The 17,819-nt window shown below is 50.1% G+C and overlaps 1 protein-coding gene across 4 annotated transcripts in view; it reads left to right on the top strand.

Moving 5' to 3' along the window:
* TRRAP (transformation/transcription domain associated protein) overlaps positions 1–17,819 on the top strand; it is a 124,439-nt gene that overhangs the window by 20,388 nt on the left and 86,232 nt on the right. For all 4 annotated transcript variants that reach the window (XM_037164016.2, XM_037164013.2, XM_037164015.2 and 1 more), the window contains exons 8-20: positions 154–279; positions 976–1,053; positions 1,234–1,322; positions 2,351–2,447; positions 3,185–3,323; positions 6,082–6,160; positions 7,748–7,982; positions 9,282–9,648; positions 9,738–9,835; positions 10,465–10,659; positions 11,526–11,717; positions 14,429–14,594; positions 16,195–16,451. In XM_037164016.2, the coding sequence (XP_037019911.1) occupies positions 154–279; positions 976–1,053; positions 1,234–1,322; positions 2,351–2,447; positions 3,185–3,323; positions 6,082–6,160; positions 7,748–7,982; positions 9,282–9,648; positions 9,738–9,835; positions 10,465–10,659; positions 11,526–11,717; positions 14,429–14,594; positions 16,195–16,451 (2,118 nt within the window). The remainder of the gene's footprint in view (positions 1–153; positions 280–975; positions 1,054–1,233; positions 1,323–2,350; positions 2,448–3,184; positions 3,324–6,081; positions 6,161–7,747; positions 7,983–9,281; positions 9,649–9,737; positions 9,836–10,464; positions 10,660–11,525; positions 11,718–14,428; positions 14,595–16,194; positions 16,452–17,819) is intronic.

Raw genomic sequence — 17,819 nt, 5'->3', positions numbered from 1 at the left:
TATGGTGTTGGAGAAAGAGGAACCCAAATACTGCGTGACTGAGCAAGAGAGTCCCACAGGGCGTCGGGTTTCTTCCACCTGTCTGGACGCCCGTCTCATTAAGGAGTGTTGTGTTGGACCTGAGGACAAAAGGCTTTCTCTTGTTTTTATTAGAACCGCTATTTTGAGAACCCTCAGGTGATCCCTGAGAACACAGTCCCGCCCCCGGAAATGGTTGGGATGATCACCACGATCGCTGTGAAAGTCAGTCCTGAGCGCGAGGACAGCGAGACGAGGACAGTGAGTTTCTTCGGTCGTTTTGCTTCGTTTTTATCCACGTCTTTCTACTTGGCAGAGGAAAATATGAGATAGTGACTTAAAAAAATTTTTAGAGAGATTATTTATTTATTTTAGGGGGGGAGGGGGGTCGAAAGAGAAGGACAGAAACATCAATGTGTGGTTGCCTCTCGCTTACCTGCCACTGGGGACCTGGCATGTGCCCTGACTGGGAGTTGAACCGGTGACCCTCTGGTTTGCAGGCTGGCACTCAGTCCACAGAGCCACACCAGCCAGGCCTGTTTTATGAATTCTTATATATTAACACTATTAATTTTTTCTTACATTTATTGTAACCATTTTCTGTTTCTAAGTATTTTGGAATAAAACTTGGTTAATGTGCCATTTTTGCTATTGTTCTTTTAAGTAAAATAATAGACATTAACTTGAAATTTTTCTTGCATGATTTGAATTTCTAAGTTTTGAAAAATTTTCCCAAAGTTATGTACTATGGAGGACTACACTGGAAAATATAAAAACCTCCCTATTAAGTCTTCTGTGTACTGGGCTTTAAGGCTGGTGTGGCTCTTCCCCTGCAGATAGGCCCAAAGGTGCGCCAGCGGTTCCGCTCTTTCTGCTCCAGCGGGCGATGCTCAGGGGTGGGCCCTGGCGGGGCTGCCACCACGGGTGACGGCAGCCCTGCTGGTTGCTCTCTTACAGCACTCCATTATCCCAAGAGGATCCCTCTCTCTGAAAGTGTTGGCGGAGCTGCCCATTATCGTTGTTCTGATGTACCAGGTACGTTTCCTGGGCTTTGGCGGCTGCTTTTAGGGCAGAGCTCACTTATGACAGCGCATCAGTGTGCAGGGTCCCCACGGGCCTGCAGATGTGACGGCCCCTGCAGTGTCTCTGCTGCCCCAGGTTATTTGGCTGTGGCAGAACGTGTGAAAGCATGGAAATCTGGTTGTTTGCTTGTAGCTCTACAAACTAAACATCCACAATGTCGTCGCCGAGTTTGTGCCCTTGATCATGAACACCATCGCCATCCAGGTGTCTGCACAAGCCAGGTAAGGCCCCTGTGGACGGCGCCGTGGCCACCTGTCATGGTGCTGTGTTCCAGGTCAGAACACACGCTTTGCTGTTGTTTGTAAACCATAAAAATTTCAAGCGGTAAGATTTTGGTAAAAGTATATGTATTTTTTACTTTTTGAACTTGTGTTTCAGTGATGACAGTGATAGTTTCTTAATTGAAAAAGACAAGCTAATGCCTTGGCTTGTGGTGTCTCGTAAATTTGGAACCACCGTTAGGCATTGCTCACTCACTTCTCCCTGGGGTCTCCGGGCCTTTCTCACCTTCAAGCCGTTCTTTGTCTCTGCTGTTCCTTTCTGCGTGAGTGCTGGAATATTTTTCTTCTTTTTTTAAGGATTTTATTTATTTATTTTTAGAGAGAGGGGGAATGGAGAGAGAGAGAGACAGGGAAACATCAGTGTGTGGCTGCCTCTCGAGTGCCCCCCACTGGGGACCTGACCTGCAACCCAGGAATGTGCCTTGACTGGGAATTGAACTGGTGACCCTCTGGTTTGCAGGCTGGCACTCAATCCACTGAGCTGTACCAGCCGGGGCTGGAATGTTCTTGACCCTCTTTTTATTTCCTCTGTTCCCCCACCCATCGTCCTCAGTTACAGACGAGGTGAACTGCGGTGCTTCTTCCAGTGAAGCTTTTTCTCCGAGTTGACAGCATTCCTCCCAAGACCTTTGTTACTTGCTTTCTCGACCTGTAGACTAAGTGGCTTTGAGTCAGTTGAGGGCGGGATCTGAGGGCGAATCAGCTGGAATGGCCCCGGTGGCCTTAGCCCAGGCTCCCTCATTGGGCAGATAGCTGCCCCGATGCTGTCTGCTGGGTGAGGGGTTGGGGTTCTGTGGGGTGCCCCCGGGCCGCTGTGGGGCGGCTGCAGCAGCCCTCGTGCTGCTCGGAGCTGCGTGGGGGTGTAGGGCATGCGTCGTTGCCGCCGTGCTGTTCTGGTCTGCGTGGAAATCGGACTTTTGGGCTCAGTTGTTCTAGGCTAATGTAAATTTTATTCATTTCTCATTCAGGCAACATAAGCTTTACAACAAGGAGTTGTATGCTGACTTTATTGCTGCTCAGATTAAAACATTGTCGTTTTTAGCTTATATCATCAGAATTTACCAGGTGAGTTCTTCAACCTTGTCTTAAGTCAGGTTTACTGAGATAAAATTTTCATGAGGTAAAGTCCCCCTTTTGTAGGTGAACGGTACTAGGTCAGTTGACACATACAGTTGGTAACCAGCAACACATCAAAATACAGAATGTTTCTTCACCCTGCAAAATTCTCCTTCGTGTGTTTGCGGTCCACTTCCTCCTCCCACCCCCAGCCCCCGTCAGGCCCTGGAGTTGGGACACTGGGTTGTGGAAGTCTGAATTGGGAACCGCTGACTCAGATTCCCAGTCGGCTCGAGCCTCTGTGGCCAGTCGCCTTCCTGCAGCAGCTCACAAGAGGTCGTGTCCAGAACTCACCGAGTGGACCAAACGTGTCCTCCGTGTCATTCGGACCTCGCCGAGGTGGCGTGGCGGAGTGAGGAGTCTGCGTTCCATCTTAGCTTCAGCATCCCTCTGCCCCCTTGATGTGCAGGCCGTCAGCGTGCGTGGTTGAGAGCGGAGAAGACCCGGGGAAGACACCGTAGTCCCGCTGTGTCGAAGGGCCTGCGTTTGTGCAGCACACCCCCTTCTGGTGTGGCTGTGTGCACACTCACGCCATTCACACCCTGCGTGTGATGCTTGTTCATCAAGTCTGTTGCTTTCAGGGAGTCCTTTGAGCCAAGCTTAGTTTCATTGAGTTTAGTTTACAGACTTGGGGTTTTCTTAATACGCTCCTGTCCATGTGACTTGTTCTCGTCTTATTTTTGTAGGAGCTGGTGACGAAGTACTCTCAGCAGATGGTGAAAGGGATGTTACAGCTGCTCTCAAACTGCCCAGCGGAGACTGCGCACCTCAGGAAGGAGCTTCTGATTGCGGCGAAGCACATCCTCACGACCGAGCTCAGAAACCGTACGTCTCCCGCCCGGGGTGCTGGTGTGCGCGCGGCCCGCGTCTCTGGGGCCGGGGCTGGCCGACAGCCTGTCGTTCCCACACTGAGGGTGTGCGGAGGGAACGTAGGCCCGAGTCGTGTCTTGGGTGGCAGAAGGCAGCACAGCGTCCTCTTTCTGCCTGACGTCACCTTGTCTTAGGGAGTCGTTCTCTCTCCAGTGCTCAGATATTTTTAGGCTTCCCTTGTCGTTTCTTCGTGGCCAGCGCGAGTACGCCCTCCTCCCTTCCTTCTCCGCCTGTCTGCCTCTGCCCTGTGCCCCCGAGCCTGCCACCGCGGTGCTCCCTTTGTCCTCTCAGTGGCCTCACCATGACCGTGATGGTTTCCTCCGCGTAGCTGATTTACGTTCTGAGTCGCCCTTGGCACTTTTCTGCCTTTTGACTGTAACGTTTGAAATTCCAAATGGCCATTTGCTCTCTGACTTTAATAGGTAAGGAGGAAACAGTGATTTTGTTCTTTATGCTGTGTAGTCACGGATTGGTTGTTTTTATGCACAAGATTGATACTTGCTTTTGGCTAATCTGATAATTATACTTTTTCTGTCAATTATTGAATTCTAATTTTTAAATGCTTTTTATATTTGGTATGTCCTAATCTTAGGTTGAAATTCCATTCCTGATATATCACTTGCTCCAGTAATTTTTCAGTATTGTTTCATTTGCTAGTAATTCAGAGCTTATGTCAAACTGAGATTGGGCTTCTTTTCATGGTTTTTAAACATGAAAAGGTGTGTACAATTGAGAGTTTACACTCTAGTTAGCACCGAAGCTCAGATATTTTTGTGCTATTAAAATACAATTATGGTGTGACTCTTGCATGTGGATATTGTTGAAGGAAGATTTAAAACATTTTTTGAAATGTAGCACATATAGGTAAGTGCACAGAAATATATGATTTCACCAAAAACACGGAACACACGCATGTGCGAGCCACATCCAGGCTGAGCAGTGGAGCGCTTGCAGCCGGTTCCGCACCGCTGCTCGCCCTCGCCCCCTTGAGGGGCTTCCCCTCTGAGCAGCGTCCAAGCAGCGCCGTGCCCACCGGGATGTTTCAGATCTGCTGAAGGTGCCGGGCTGCGCCTGGGGTGCCGGTCCCATATCCTCGTTCGTGTTCTTGCCGTGCACGCAGTGTGGGCCCGGGGTGCACCCAGGGAGGTTTGCAGCAGGAGGCCTGTGCTTGCCGGAGAGCGGGCGGATTGCAGACTTCCCACGCCCCCAGCACGCAGCCAGGCCCTCCTTCGGGCCCCGCGATGCTGCTCTCCAGGGGCTGATCACGTTAGACATGTTCATTTTTTTGTACATTTAGACTTGTTGAATTTAGCTTTTAGGATGGTTTACTTTGAAGCCCATAACAGCTCCTGGAGTTAAATAAGTAACAGCATCACATCTCAAAAGTTTTTTTTGAAAGAAATACTGAAGGATCATGTTAAATATTAAGCACGTTATAGAATACGAAAATGTCTGCCCATAGTTCACACTAACACTAAATGGTAGTGTGTTCACACTTACACATCCACGAACATTTTTCACATAGCCTTACTTTCTTGGCATCTCAGATGGCATCACACGATAACCCGGTTGCCCGATTCTGAAGAGCAGCATTTGCGAAAACCTGATGGTTTCCTGGAGTGCTCACCCATCTCCTCTGACACCCAGTGCTGTACAGCTTCGTATCTTACCCTTCCCTCTGAACTTGTCCCTTGGCCAGCTGGCCAGCTTCAGTGTTCACATTCTCTGCCGCTGTCCTTCTGTGCCTCCGTCCTCCTGGCCACTGCGCGGAGGGTGGTGTGGGGATGTGGCCTCCGGCCCTCCTGCTGCGGGTGTGTGCCGCTGTGCTGCCGTGCGGTGTCTGTCGCCCACAGGTGGTGCTGCATCTCCAGTGCACACGGTTCTTTTCTGTCTTTGACCCTCCGCAGCTGTTTGCTGGGCAGAGGGTGCTTCATCTGGCTCACTGAAGCTGGCTGTGATGTCGGGCTTGTTCCAGAACCTAGATGTCCTTTGATGAATGAGGCCTGAGTCCCCCAAGGGGCGCAGGGTATAGAGGCTTAGAATGTGTAGGCTGCCACCCGTCTGCACGTCCTGAGCGGAGACCAGATCTCTCTGGTGCTGTTGGGTCCTCAGGCCCCTGGGGACGGGGTGGGTGGTGGTTCCACGTGCAGGACTAGGCGAACAGAGGAGCTCCCCCAGCTTCTGGTCGGTTTCCTCCAGGCAGTCGGGACCCCTCACCTGAGGCCCATGCCTTTGTGAAGACTAAAATTCCCAGACCTTTGTAATTTATATGCAGAAACGTTCTTAGTTCTCCATAAGGACTGACTATAAAGTGTGTCAGGAGGGTGACTCCAGGGCGGTGACTGAAGGGGCATGAGGAGATACTGCCCCCTTCTCCAGACAGGTTTGGGTGGACGGCTGCAGCTTTCTCAGGGTGATGGAACACGCCTCCAGTGAAGGACTGGGTGGGGGCACGTTCTCTGGCACGGGCGGTGGAGCTTGCCTTTCCCTGGTTTATTCTCTGACGCTGACTGTGGTTCTGCCTGCCTCCGGCAGCAGAGGGCGTCCGAGGCCAGCGAAGCCCGTGTCTCTGAGTAGGACACAGCGTGCGTGCTGCTCTCTTCCCCTTCAGGTCTGGATTGCCGATTGGCGGCACCGGCCACTGTGAAAGTGCTGTTGGGCGATGTATACCTGGTTTAGTTGGTGACATGTGCCGTGGATATTTGTTTTCTAGAGTTCATTCCTTGCATGGACAAGCTGTTTGATGAATCCATACTGATCGGCTCAGGATACACTGCTCGGGAGACTCTCAGGTAAGCAGTTAAACTTGTGATGTCTGGCAGATGAAGTGTGAGGGGCAGTGACTCCTGGCACTTGGTATTGGGAGCCTTTCAAACCCTGGCTGCTGGACCCTCATTCCCATGGGATCCAGAACTGCAGGGCTTTCTTGAAATGCCCGAGGTTGCTGCGTGTGCCTTAGCTTAAAGGGGAAAATCAGAGCAGTCCTGCTTTCAACTGTGGGTGATACTGTCCGGCTGGCTTTAGGTCTGTCTTTTGCTTCCTGTGTGAGTGAATCTCTTCGTTGTGAAAGAGTGTTTGATAACCCACCAAGAGGAGCAAAGGAGGACAACTTCCGGTCCTGCACAGGGAGCTCAACGAACACAGCTAAAACTCTAGTGTGTTCAAGTTTTCATTATTAGGTGTTTTATAGGACAGATGTATTTGTGAGCATGTTTTTGTTTCTCAAGGAGAAAATTAACATTTGATCATCTTTACAACATAAAATGAATCAACATCAGTAATTCCTTTGACTTAAATAAAAAGGGAGTATAGTAGATCTTCTGAAAATAGGCAGAATGCTTTGAATGTGGTGTAGACGGTTTACTGTTTTCTACATAAAAGATATAAAATAGTAAGAAAGACACTGCTCATCACCTGCAGTGCACCTGCTTGGGTTTGGACGTCGGCCCATCTCACTCCTGCTGGAAACCCTCCAGTGGCTTCATGTCCCCGACCCCCAGGACAGAGGCCACCCCTAGACTCCCTGGGGGCCGGGCTCTTCCCCCACCTGCTGCCCCGAAGCTCCTCCAGCCAGCTCCCCCTCTGGGCTCTCCTGCCTCCTCCACCTGGGAATTTCCCTGGCTTTTTGCCCCACACCCCTTTTTGTCCTAAGGCCTCCGTGTTGATGCCACCTGAGAGGGACTTTGCCAGCCTCCCTGTTTCAGACCCCTCTCCCACTTGTCTGTCCCAGCGCCCTTTTCACAGCTCCCAAGCACTAACCAGCGTACACACTTTATTCTCTGCTAGTGCATTTCCCCTTCTGTCCTTAAGCTTCCTGAGGGCAGGAGCTCTGTTTGCCTCGGTCACCGTGGCTTCCTGGTGTCTAGCCCGGTATCTGGCTGGTGTCTGATTGTTGTGGGAGTGAAAGCGCCTGATAACCCAGACATTATGCTGCCAAGTGCCTCCAACACAGGGTGGGCAAAAGCAGCTTTACCGTTGTTGTTAGGAAAACAGTGCAGTAACCAACCAATAACACAAGAACAAACTCTCGAGTGCTCACAGGTGCAAACCTGCCTCTTCCTCACCCTGTACACACGGTATTAACTGACGCATCCTGTTTGTCTCTGAGCAACAAGACCCATTCAGGGCGAGGTTGGGCTCCTAGTTATCTCTGCTCATGCCGGTGAGCCTGTGTGCCAGTGTCACTGTGACGTGCACAAACTTGGAAAGTCAGGAACTCCAGCACTGACGTTAGAGTTTTGTTGGGTAGCTGGGGAAACCGCAGCCCTGCGAAGCGTGCCACAGGCACTCAGCGAAGTGCCGATGCCCTGGGTGGGCTGCAGTGGGGGGCGGCCTGCGGGTATGGGCCCGTGACACACCAGCGCTGCTCTCGCCTGCAGGCCCCTCGCCTACAGCACACTGGCCGACCTTGTGCACCACGTGCGGCAGCACCTGCCACTCAGCGACCTCTCCCTCGCCGTCCAGCTCTTCGCCAAGAACATCGATGATGAGTCTCTGCCCAGCAGCATCCAAACCATGTCCTGCAAGCTCCTGCTGAACCTGGTGGACTGCATCCGCTCCAAGAGCGAGCAGGAGAGCGGCAATGGCAGAGACGTCCTGATGCGGATGCTGGAGGTACCATCGGGGGGAGGCCGGCGCCCTTTCACCCCACACGCTGCGGACCTTGCACCAGTGCTTTACTGGCGAGTCTGTGGGGCCGCCAGGTAGCCAAGCGTGGTCCCAGGCGTCAGCCCACTTTGGTTCAGTTCCCGCACCTCCATGAACTAGCCGAGCGTCTGTGGGCGGGGTCTGAAGGTCCCTGACCAGGGATGAGCACAGCGTCCGCCTCATGGGCTGCTGTGGGGGAGGAGACACCACACTCTGCCTCTGAGTGCAGACCCTGGCATGGTCCCAGCACACCTGCAGCCTGGTGTGGAATGGGCTGTGCACACTGCTGAGCAATGTCCAGCTGACGATGTGGGGAGGGGGTAACGTGTGGCTCCTGCAGCCAGGGGGCTGCTGTGTGGGCCACAGGGCAGTGCTAGGTCACAGCTAGTCCCCCAGTTCCCCAGACTTCCTGAGCAGATTCTTTACGGGGGCAGTGGAGGTAGCGAAAGGTCTGTAGCCACCACAGGGGAATGACAGCACACTATTCTTTTTCTAATTTTTTTAAAAAATATTTTCTTTATTTATTTTTGGAGAGAGGGGAAGGGAAGGAGAAAGAGTGGGAGAGAAACATCAATGTGTGGTTGCCTCTCATGCGTCCCCTGCCGGGAACTGGCCTGCAACCCAGGCATGTGCCCTGATCGGGAATCGAACCGTGATACTCTGGTTCGCAGGCCCGTGCTCAATCCACTGAGCTACGCCAGCCAGGGCTCTTTTTCTAATTTTAAAAGACTTGACTGATCTTTATTTTACTTTTTATTTTATTGATTTTTTTTTAGAGGAGGGGATAAACAATTTGTTCTGCTTATGTGTTCATTAGTTAACTCATTTAAAAAAGTTTTTGATTTTTATTTGTATTTAAAGAGAGGAGAAGAGAGGGAGAAAGAGGGAGAGAAACATTGATGTGCAGGAGACACATCTGTTGGCTGCCTTTTGCACACCTCCAACCGGGGACCTACCCCGCAGCCTAGGCATGTGCCCTGCCCAGGAATGGAACCAGCAGCATTTTGGTTTGCAGGACAGTGCCCAACCCACTGAACCACATCAGGCCAGGCCAGTGGTTGACTCTTGTATATGCCCTGACCAGGGGTCGAACCTGCAGCCTTGGAGTGTTGGGACGATGCTCTAACCTACCAGGCCAGGACATGCTCTTTTTTAATACGAAGCAGGTGGTTTCAGAGAGCTGTTCTTGTCCTGGCTTCTGACGGGGTTGTTGACCTGTTGAACGGAGTGATTTCTCTCTTCTCCTCCACTTTCTCGTCCTGTCAGGTTTTTGTCCTCAAGTTCCACACCATTGCTCGGTACCAGCTCTCGGCCATTTTTAAGAAGTGCAAGCCTCAGTCAGAACTCGGAGCCGTGGAAGCAGCTCTGCCCGGGGTGCCCGCTGCCCCTGCAGCTCCAGGGCCTGCCCCCTCCCCAGCCCCAGTTCCTACCCCAGCCCCACCCCCGCCGCCGCCCCCTACCCCCGCCACCCCTGTGACCCCAGCCCCTGTGCCTCCCTTTGAGAAGCAAGGAGAAAAGGACAAGGAGGACAAGCAGACATTTCAAGTCACGGATTGTCGAAGTCTGGTGAAGACCTTGGTCTGTGGGGTCAAGACCATCACCTGGGGCATCACGTCGTGCAAAGCACCTGGTGGTAATTCCCCTCTTGAGTGTTTCGACAAACAGTGGTTTTCGCAGGGTGGGTTTTATTTGTGTTGACCGACCGTGCTGCCTCTTTTCCAGAAGCTCAGTTCGTTCCCAACAAGCAGTTGCAGCCCAAAGAGACTCAGATCTACATAAAACTCGTCAAATATGCAATGCAGGCTTTAGACATTTACCAGGTGAGGAGGCGTCCTCGCACCAGTCTGTCCAGTGTGCAGATTACCCCTCAGGGTTAGAGGCACTGCCGACCGAACGGCTCGTGAGGGCCTGTCACTTGTGGAAGGTCTACCGCACGGGTGCCCAGTCTTGGGGCGTCTCTGCGCCACCCTGGAATGACAGTTGTCTTGGGCCCCACATCAAAACCTTGTGATAAGCAACCACAAAAAAAATCTCACAGTGTTTTAGGTAAATTTAGGGCACCGTTGGGCCACAGGGTGAACACCCCTGGCAGTGTCTGTGTCTGCAGGTTTGCTTGTGGCCTGTGGCACAGCAGTGTCTGTAGGCGAGAGTTCTTACTTAGAGTGTCCACACGTGTATTTCGGGGCGGCGGTGTCAATGAGTGTAATAAAAACAGGATTTAAGTTTATCAAATTTGTAGTTTGTTCCTTTTGGACCAGTTAACCAAAAATATTTTCAAGTGTTTTCTGAAATTAAGCTAAGAATAGAGAAATCGAAAGGTTTTAGGGGTTGGCATTCAGTGTCTAATTCAAGTGTTGTCTTTGAAAAGCGCAGCCATCTGATTAGGCGACGGAATGTGTTCAGAGGTTGGGTTTTAACGACCACGCTGGGTGTGTTTCTCCTGCACTAGGTCCAGATAGCAGGGAATGGACAGACATATATCCGGGTGGCGAACTGCCAGACGGTCAGAATGAAGGAGGAGAAGGAGGTGTTAGAGCACTTCGCTGGGGTGTTCACCATGATGAACCCCTTAACCTTTAAAGAAATCTTTCAGACTACCGTCCCCTATATGGTGGAAAGAATCTCAAAGAATTATGCTCTTCAGGTATAAAATTCCTTTTTTATGTTCATGTGTTTTGTTTATGTGTTGAATCATTGGTGTTGTTTATTTTGAGGATTTCCTATAAATACTAAGCAAAACTTAGAGAAATGTTAAAATATTTTCCCCAAATCTCAAGATGCTTTGAACAAAAGTATTTTTCTTTCTCTTCCTCCTCCTTTTTCTTAAAAGTCTTCATTTATTTATTTTTAGAGGGGGGAGGGGAAGAGAAAAAGGAGAAAAACACTGACGGGTTGCCTCTCCAACACCCCAAATGGGGACCTGCCACCAGGCTTGTGCCGTGACGGGGAATCAAACTGGTGACATTTCAGTTCGCAGGAGGACACCCAACCCACTGAGCCACAGGGTTAGGGCTGGACAGGTTCCTGGGTTCGTAGGAACCCAGTGTGTGTTAGGCCTACGTTCTTGGTATTTCATGGTCAGAATAGAAAGCCAGCTTAAGTACTCAACTCAAGACTGTTCAACTCAAGACTCAGTAAATCGGTTTCATTATTTTTTCCTTTGATGAATAATTTGTTGGACAGGTTTGATTTTGCATCTTTGGAGAACTTATTTCTCTTAAAGATGCTGTGAGGGAGGGATTCTTTTTTGTGACTTTTTTTTTTTTTTTTAAGATTTTATTTATTTATCTTTTAGAGGGGAAGGGAAGGAGAGAGGGAGAGAAACATCAATGTATGGTTGCCTTTCGTGCGTCCCCTGCTGGGAACTGGCTGAGGGAACCAGCCTGCAACCTAGGCATGTGCCCTGACTGGGAATCGAATTGCAAATGTCTGGTTCGCAGGCCCGCGCTCAATCCACTGAGCTACACCAGCCAGGCTCTTTTTTGTGACATTCATTTCTTGTTTTGACAGATTGTTGCCAACTCCTTCTTGGCAAACCCCACTACCTCTGCTCTGTTTGCTACAATTCTGGTGGAGTACCTGCTCGACCGCCTGCCAGAAATGGGCTCCAACGTGGAGCTCTCCAACCTGTACCTCAAGCTGTTCAAGTTGGTCTTTGGCTCAGTCTCCCTCTTTGCAGCTGAAAACGAACAAATGCTGAAGGTCAGCTCGCGTCGGTCCGAGTAGGGCTTCGTTTTAGGGTTTACGGTTCCTTAATTTTCGTTTTCGCTTTTGAACAAAAACTAGAATGGCTCTTTTTATATTTGTAAAGTGCTTTTTGAGTTTGTAAAATATTTGTAACAAGGGCCAGGTACAAAAACCGTTTTGTGTATTTCTGAACAAAGCTTGATTTATCTGGTGATTTAAGATGAGAACTTCAGAACACTTAGAACGGTAGGAGGGTGGTTATTAATATTGCTGCCAGTAATTTTCCTTTCCAAATTTTAATGTTTATTGATTTTAGAGAAAGGGGAGGGGGAGAGAGAAACATTGATTTGTTGTTCCACTTACTTGTGCACTCTCCAGTCGCTTCTTGTATGTGCCCTGCCTGGGGATCGAACCCATAACTGTGGCGTATCAGATGGATGTTCTAACAAACTGAGCTACACGAAGGGCCTACTTTTCTTTTTTAAACTCAGTGTTTTTTTCTGGATTACAAAAGTGAAATTAGAAGCACATCATCCTTATTTTAAAAATTAAGTGATGCAAAGAAATATAGAAGGAAAAAAATATCTTCACTTCTGTCTTATCTGATGAGGTACATCAGCCATTTTCCCTTTTTTAAAAAAATTAATTTATTTTAATGGTTCAAGTACAGTTTTCTGTCTTTTACTCCCATCCCAGCCCACCTACCCAGCCTTCGCCAGCCATTTTCCCTTTAATTTTGTTTCCTCTGTGTGTTCATTTTCTCTATGGCAGTACATAAACATTCCATTCCAGGACTGTTTCTTTTTTCCCCTTTAAGTCAAGAATTCTAATCATTTTTTGTTCCTTAATTCAGATCCTCTTGGAGTGTGATTCCAACATTTTTTACAAATGACTAATCCTGTGTGATTTGATTCTATCAATTGTTTGATTCTAGAAAATGGGTAGAAGCTCACTTATGGTTCTGTCCCCCCCTCAAAAGTGGCAGATGGCAGAGCAGAAACCCTGGAATCTCCCCCTCAGAAACTCGGTGAAACTTGAGCTCTTGTAGGAAGTTGGATGTTGCCACCAGTTGAGTCTGAAGAGAGACATTTCTCAGGGAAAGTCTGAAGCTGTAAACAAGACCCATGTTTGTTAGCAACCTTAACATTACTTTTGTGTTAATATGAAAGAAAAATACCTGTTTTTCTTTTAAAGATTTTATTTATTTATCTTTAGAGGGGAAGGGAAGGAGAGAGGGAGAGAATATCAATGTATGGTTGCCTCTCATGAGTCCCCTGCTGGGAACTGACCTGCAACCCAGGCATGTACTGTGACTGGGAATCAAACCTCGATTGTTTGGTTCGCAGGCCCGCACTCAATCCACTGAGCTACACCAGCCAGGACAGAAAAATACCTGTGTGTTTTTTTTTAAGTGAAAGGTACATAATGGTGCATCCACATGACTTGATGTAGTCACATAATTCAGTTTGCACTCATACTAGACACAGCTGTACAGAACCATAGCAGCACAAACAGAACCTAACACGGTGGGTAGTTCAGCTGGTTGGAGCACTGTCCCAACACACCAAGGTTGTGGGTTTGATCCCCGGTCAGGGAACATATAAGAAGCAACCAATGGATGCATAAGTGAGTGGAACCACAAACTGACGTTTCTCACTCTTTCTGCCTCTGCCCCCCATCTCCCCGCCCCCCCGCCCAAAGCAGTAAATAAAAATTGAACATCTTCCCATTAGGTTATTTTTTAAAGAATGTATTAAAGACTAGATTCATAGAACTTCTGGTCTAGAAGACATACACGTAGTCTGTCTATTTTGTAAAGGGAACACATCACGCCACATACAGGAACGAGTTTAGAATTGCACCGGTGACCATACCAACAGTTCACAGTTCTCGGTGCACTCTGAGTGAACCCGCGAGACAGTGTCGTGTTAAATTTAACTTGTCACATGTCAAAACCAGGATTCGAAGTACAAGATTAAAAGCTTAGTGTGGATTACAATGCTAATTAAAATTAGTATAAGCTAATAAAAGTGCTTTTTTTGTTAAAGAAATACCTATTTTTTGATAAAGACTTCCAAAACCTTACCTTAAGTGTCTTCTGAGGCTCTTTCAAACTTGAGGTATTTTTTAAAAAGATTTTATTTGTTTATTTTTAGAGAGAGAGAGGGGCCAGGGGAGAAAGCAAGAGAAACATGGATGATGTACAAGAGAAAGTTGTATTGGTTGCCTCCCGCATGCCAACAACTGGGGGCCTGGCCTGCAGCCCAGGCACGTGCCCTGACCGGGAATAGAACCAGTGATCTTTCAGTCCATAGTCTGGCACTCACTCCAGCAAGCCACGGCCTCCAGGGCCAAACTTGACATTTCTGACTGGTGGGGAAGTTTAGTTTTTTTAGGTTGCTTGTTGCATTTAGACTGGCATGGAAAGCAGGGCTCTTTCCTCTTGTTTGATTGCTTAGTGACCATGTTCACAGGAGCGGCAGAGCCTACAGGTGGGGACCTATTAAATGCTTCTTCCACAGCCAGTGTGGTAGAAAGCATCGTACATGTTGAGAGAAGTGAATTCGAGTCGAATAAATGTAGGTCGGACAGTGCTGTTCTTGTTTTCCTCTTGGAGTGCATTCGTTCCACCACTTTTGGTCTCTATGTGATCGAGCGAATGTTTGGCGTCGCTCCCGTGGGTGCGGACCCTCCACGTTAACTTGTGCCTCCCCCTCCCCCCACAGCCCCACCTGCACAAGATCGTGAACAGCTCCATGGAGCTCGCGCAGACGGCCAAAGAGCCCTACAACTACTTCCTGCTGCTGCGGGCGCTCTTCCGCTCCATCGGCGGGGGCAGCCACGACCTGCTGTACCAGGAGTTCCTGCCCCTCCTACCAAACCTCCTGCAAGGTCAGCTGTCTGTTGGCCTCGGTTGCGCCGGGTCTGACTGCTTTGGTTGCAGGGTTCCTCTTCTGCGCCTGTCAGAGGTCATGGTGTGGGTGTCTGTGTGCATGCTCCCTGGGGGCGGGGGGAGAGTGTGCTCACGCCCAGTCCCAGTGTCCCACTCTTTTGTTTCGAGTCAGTGGGACTTGGAGAGGAGCCGCCGTTCAGGCCCGGCTCCTCCCCTCTCTGCAGAGCTGCACGAGAGCCGGACGGTTTTAGTGTCTCCTCCAGTCAGGACTTGGTTGTGTTCATAGCGCTTGGTGAGCAAGTCTACGAAGAAAGTTGTTTCTGGTGGTTTTGTGAGACCAGCAATCCCTAGATTTGAAAAAGAATCAGAACAAGAAGGGGAAAGACAAGTTACAAAGCTGAATTGTAAATTTATATTTTTATTCACTTGCCACCTTACACAACTGTAATTTTATAATTCCTGTATAATTAGGAGTGCTTTTAGGGTACAGAGCTAAAGGGCATCTAGAGTCCATTCAGTGTTCATGGGTGTGAACTGATTGGAAGCACCCAGGGGTTTGTAGTGTTGTTAAGTGTGCGAGCCCCTTGCACTCTGGCCAGGGGAAGCCATTTACACAGCACAGTGTGCCTGGGAAAAAGCTAGGAAATGTCTGTGTACGTTGCCTGTGACGTGCGCACGAGCACACCAGACGAGGCGCTGAGCCGCGGTCAGGCCCCACTGTCGGTCTTCGGCCCCATCTCCAGGCAGCCTCGACCTGAGCCCTCTGCTCTCAGGTTCGCCCGATTGCTCCCTGCACGCCCTCGGCTGTCCCAGGCTCCCCTCTCCCACCCACGTGTGTTCAAGCGGAGCCCCTTCTGGGCTCTTAGCCCCTCTCCTTCTCCTCATCCTCCTCCTACCCCTACCTCATGGCGCCTTCTGTCAGCTGCTCTTCTCTGAGCTCTCTGTAACCTGGGAGGTGCCTCGGGTTGGGTCTGCTGTCACACGCTGTCCTCTTCCCACCCCTCTCTCAGGGCACTGCAAGGCTCTCTTCACTGCCCCGTGCCAGTGAGGAAGGAGCTTGGCACGTGCTTGGTCGCCCTCCTGCAGAGTGGGGAGGTTGGCTGTGTAAGGAGGAGCTGCTCTGCTCTTTGAAAATCAGAAGGGGTGCCTTGGAAAAATATTTCCATTTTAGAGCGTAGACATCAGTTTGTCTGTTAGAGGCTTGAAAAAGGATGTAAAATTATAAATCTCAAACTTGAGATGAACATGTCATATCAGAAGCTCATGTCTTTAGATTGGGTTTATAAATAGTATAATATTAAAAGGTTGATGTGTAATGTTTTATTACAAGAGCATAATAGTACAATTACAACTTAATCTCTGATTATGTGCGGCCTGCCGTTGCTATGACTAGTGTAGACAAAGGGATTCACGATGCAATTATGGAGCTGATGACTGCAGGTTCACCATGCATGCTGAGCTAATGAATATAGTGGCTTATACGAAAGGTGTAAAGCATGTTCCCTCGTCGTGTGGATGTGCGGGGCAGAGTAGTTGCGTGTGGTGCAGCCACTGAGGCTGGTGCCTGTGTGGTGACCCCCCCCCCCATGTCCCTCACAGGGCTGAACATGCTGCAGAGCGGCCTGCACAAGCAGCACATGAAGGACCTCTTCGTGGAGCTGTGCCTCACTGTGCCCGTGCGGCTGAGCTCCCTCCTGCCCTACCTGCCCATGCTCATGGACCCCCTGGTGTCTGCTCTCAATGGCTCGCAGACGTTGGTCAGCCAGGGCCTGAGGACGCTGGAGTTGTGTGTGGACAACCTGCAGCCCGATTTCCTGTACGACCACATTCAGCCGGTACGCGCAGAGCTCATGCAGGTGAGTCTGGTTCTCCTCGGCGCCAGCAGAGGGCGCCAGGTGCTCACGGGTCTGGTCTTCGCTGGAGATGTAGGCGGGCAGGCAGTTTCCGCCCGGCGCCCCTGTTGAGCTCTCCACGCTCGTTGGTGGACTGTGTGCGGGAGGTGCAGCCAAGCTGTGAGGGACTTTGGGCATCTTCCGGCTCGTCAGCAGGCGTGAAGAAAATTGTAAGTACTGAGGGGTGCTGGCTTTGCAGTGCCGCCCCTTCTGGAGGCTGTTATGGGCGCCGTCTTCTTGCTGAGTTGATGGAGTGCGAAGGCAGGTGTGTGGCCACTGGGCAGGTCCTTTCTTTATTCACAGAAGCTCTTGGGTCACCCAGTGAGGAGATGCAGATTCCCAAGGGAAGGGTTAGCTGTCTGCACACATTTCATGTTTTTTTGTTCATGAGAGCTCAAACGTCAGATACCAGGTTTTCCCTTCCTATTTTGCTGCTGTTACTGATTTGTAACGTGGTCAGTAGTTGTTAGAGGTTTGTCTTTTACTTGCCTACATGCCCGTTAGTGCGGAGTGTGTGCCCCAGGCTGGGGCCAGAGTGCTGCAGCTGTGTGCGGCGGAGCCCCAGCAGCCCTGGAGGGCAGGAGTCTTGGGGCGGAGTGGATTGGGGGTGGCAACGCGGAAGCCCTGAGCCCAGCAGGGTTGAGCACCCCATTGGAGGAAGAGGCAGGGAAGGCTTTCCCGGCTGCCTGCCAGCCTGTCAGGCGGGCAGCCCGCCCTGGGGAGAGACAGGGCCCAGGCTGCTTTTGGGGGCACACAGCCAGCCCATCCACTGAACAGGGGCTCGAGCTGTCTCACTGCAGCCCGTCAACCAGCTCAGTCCCCGTGGGTGCCAGGACACCAGCCCCTCCTGCGGAGTTCAGCAGCAGTGTGAGGAGTGGGTGGGCCGGGGGATGGGTGGTGATGAGGGGACACCTCACCAGGGGAGCAGTGGGGCAACACTGCGCAGCAGTCCTTGAGGGAAGCCTGTTACGACCTATTGGAAAGGAAGAGAGATTTTTGCTTTAGAGGAAAGCACCAAGGTTTTATGTTAATTATTGCTAGATATTAATATTAGGCACTGTACCAGGAGGTGACTTAAGAAAATATACTTGAATAGTGAGCTATGGTAATTTTCCAGAGATGCTTATTTAGCTAGGAAAATGTGGGAAACTTGACAGTTTTTTGGAACAGCTGAGTGTGTGTACTCCCCTTAGTAATTGTAAGTACGAGGTGCACACTATTTAGTCCCACAGTGCAGGTCCTGGCATGATCCACATTTTTCCCCTTTGCCATCCTTTCTAATGTGAGGTTTGAAATGCATAATTTCTGCATCATGTTTTGAAGTTACAGAAC

The sequence above is a fragment of the Artibeus jamaicensis genome, unplaced genomic scaffold, assembly GCF_021234435.1.
Source record: "Artibeus jamaicensis isolate MK-2021 breed Jamaican fruit bat unplaced genomic scaffold, CSHL_Jam_final contig_1085, whole genome shotgun sequence".
NCBI classification, from domain to species: Eukaryota; Metazoa; Chordata; class Mammalia; order Chiroptera; family Phyllostomidae; genus Artibeus; species Artibeus jamaicensis.
Note: the sequence above shows the minus strand (reverse complement) of the source record. Positions and strands in the feature narration are given on the sequence as shown.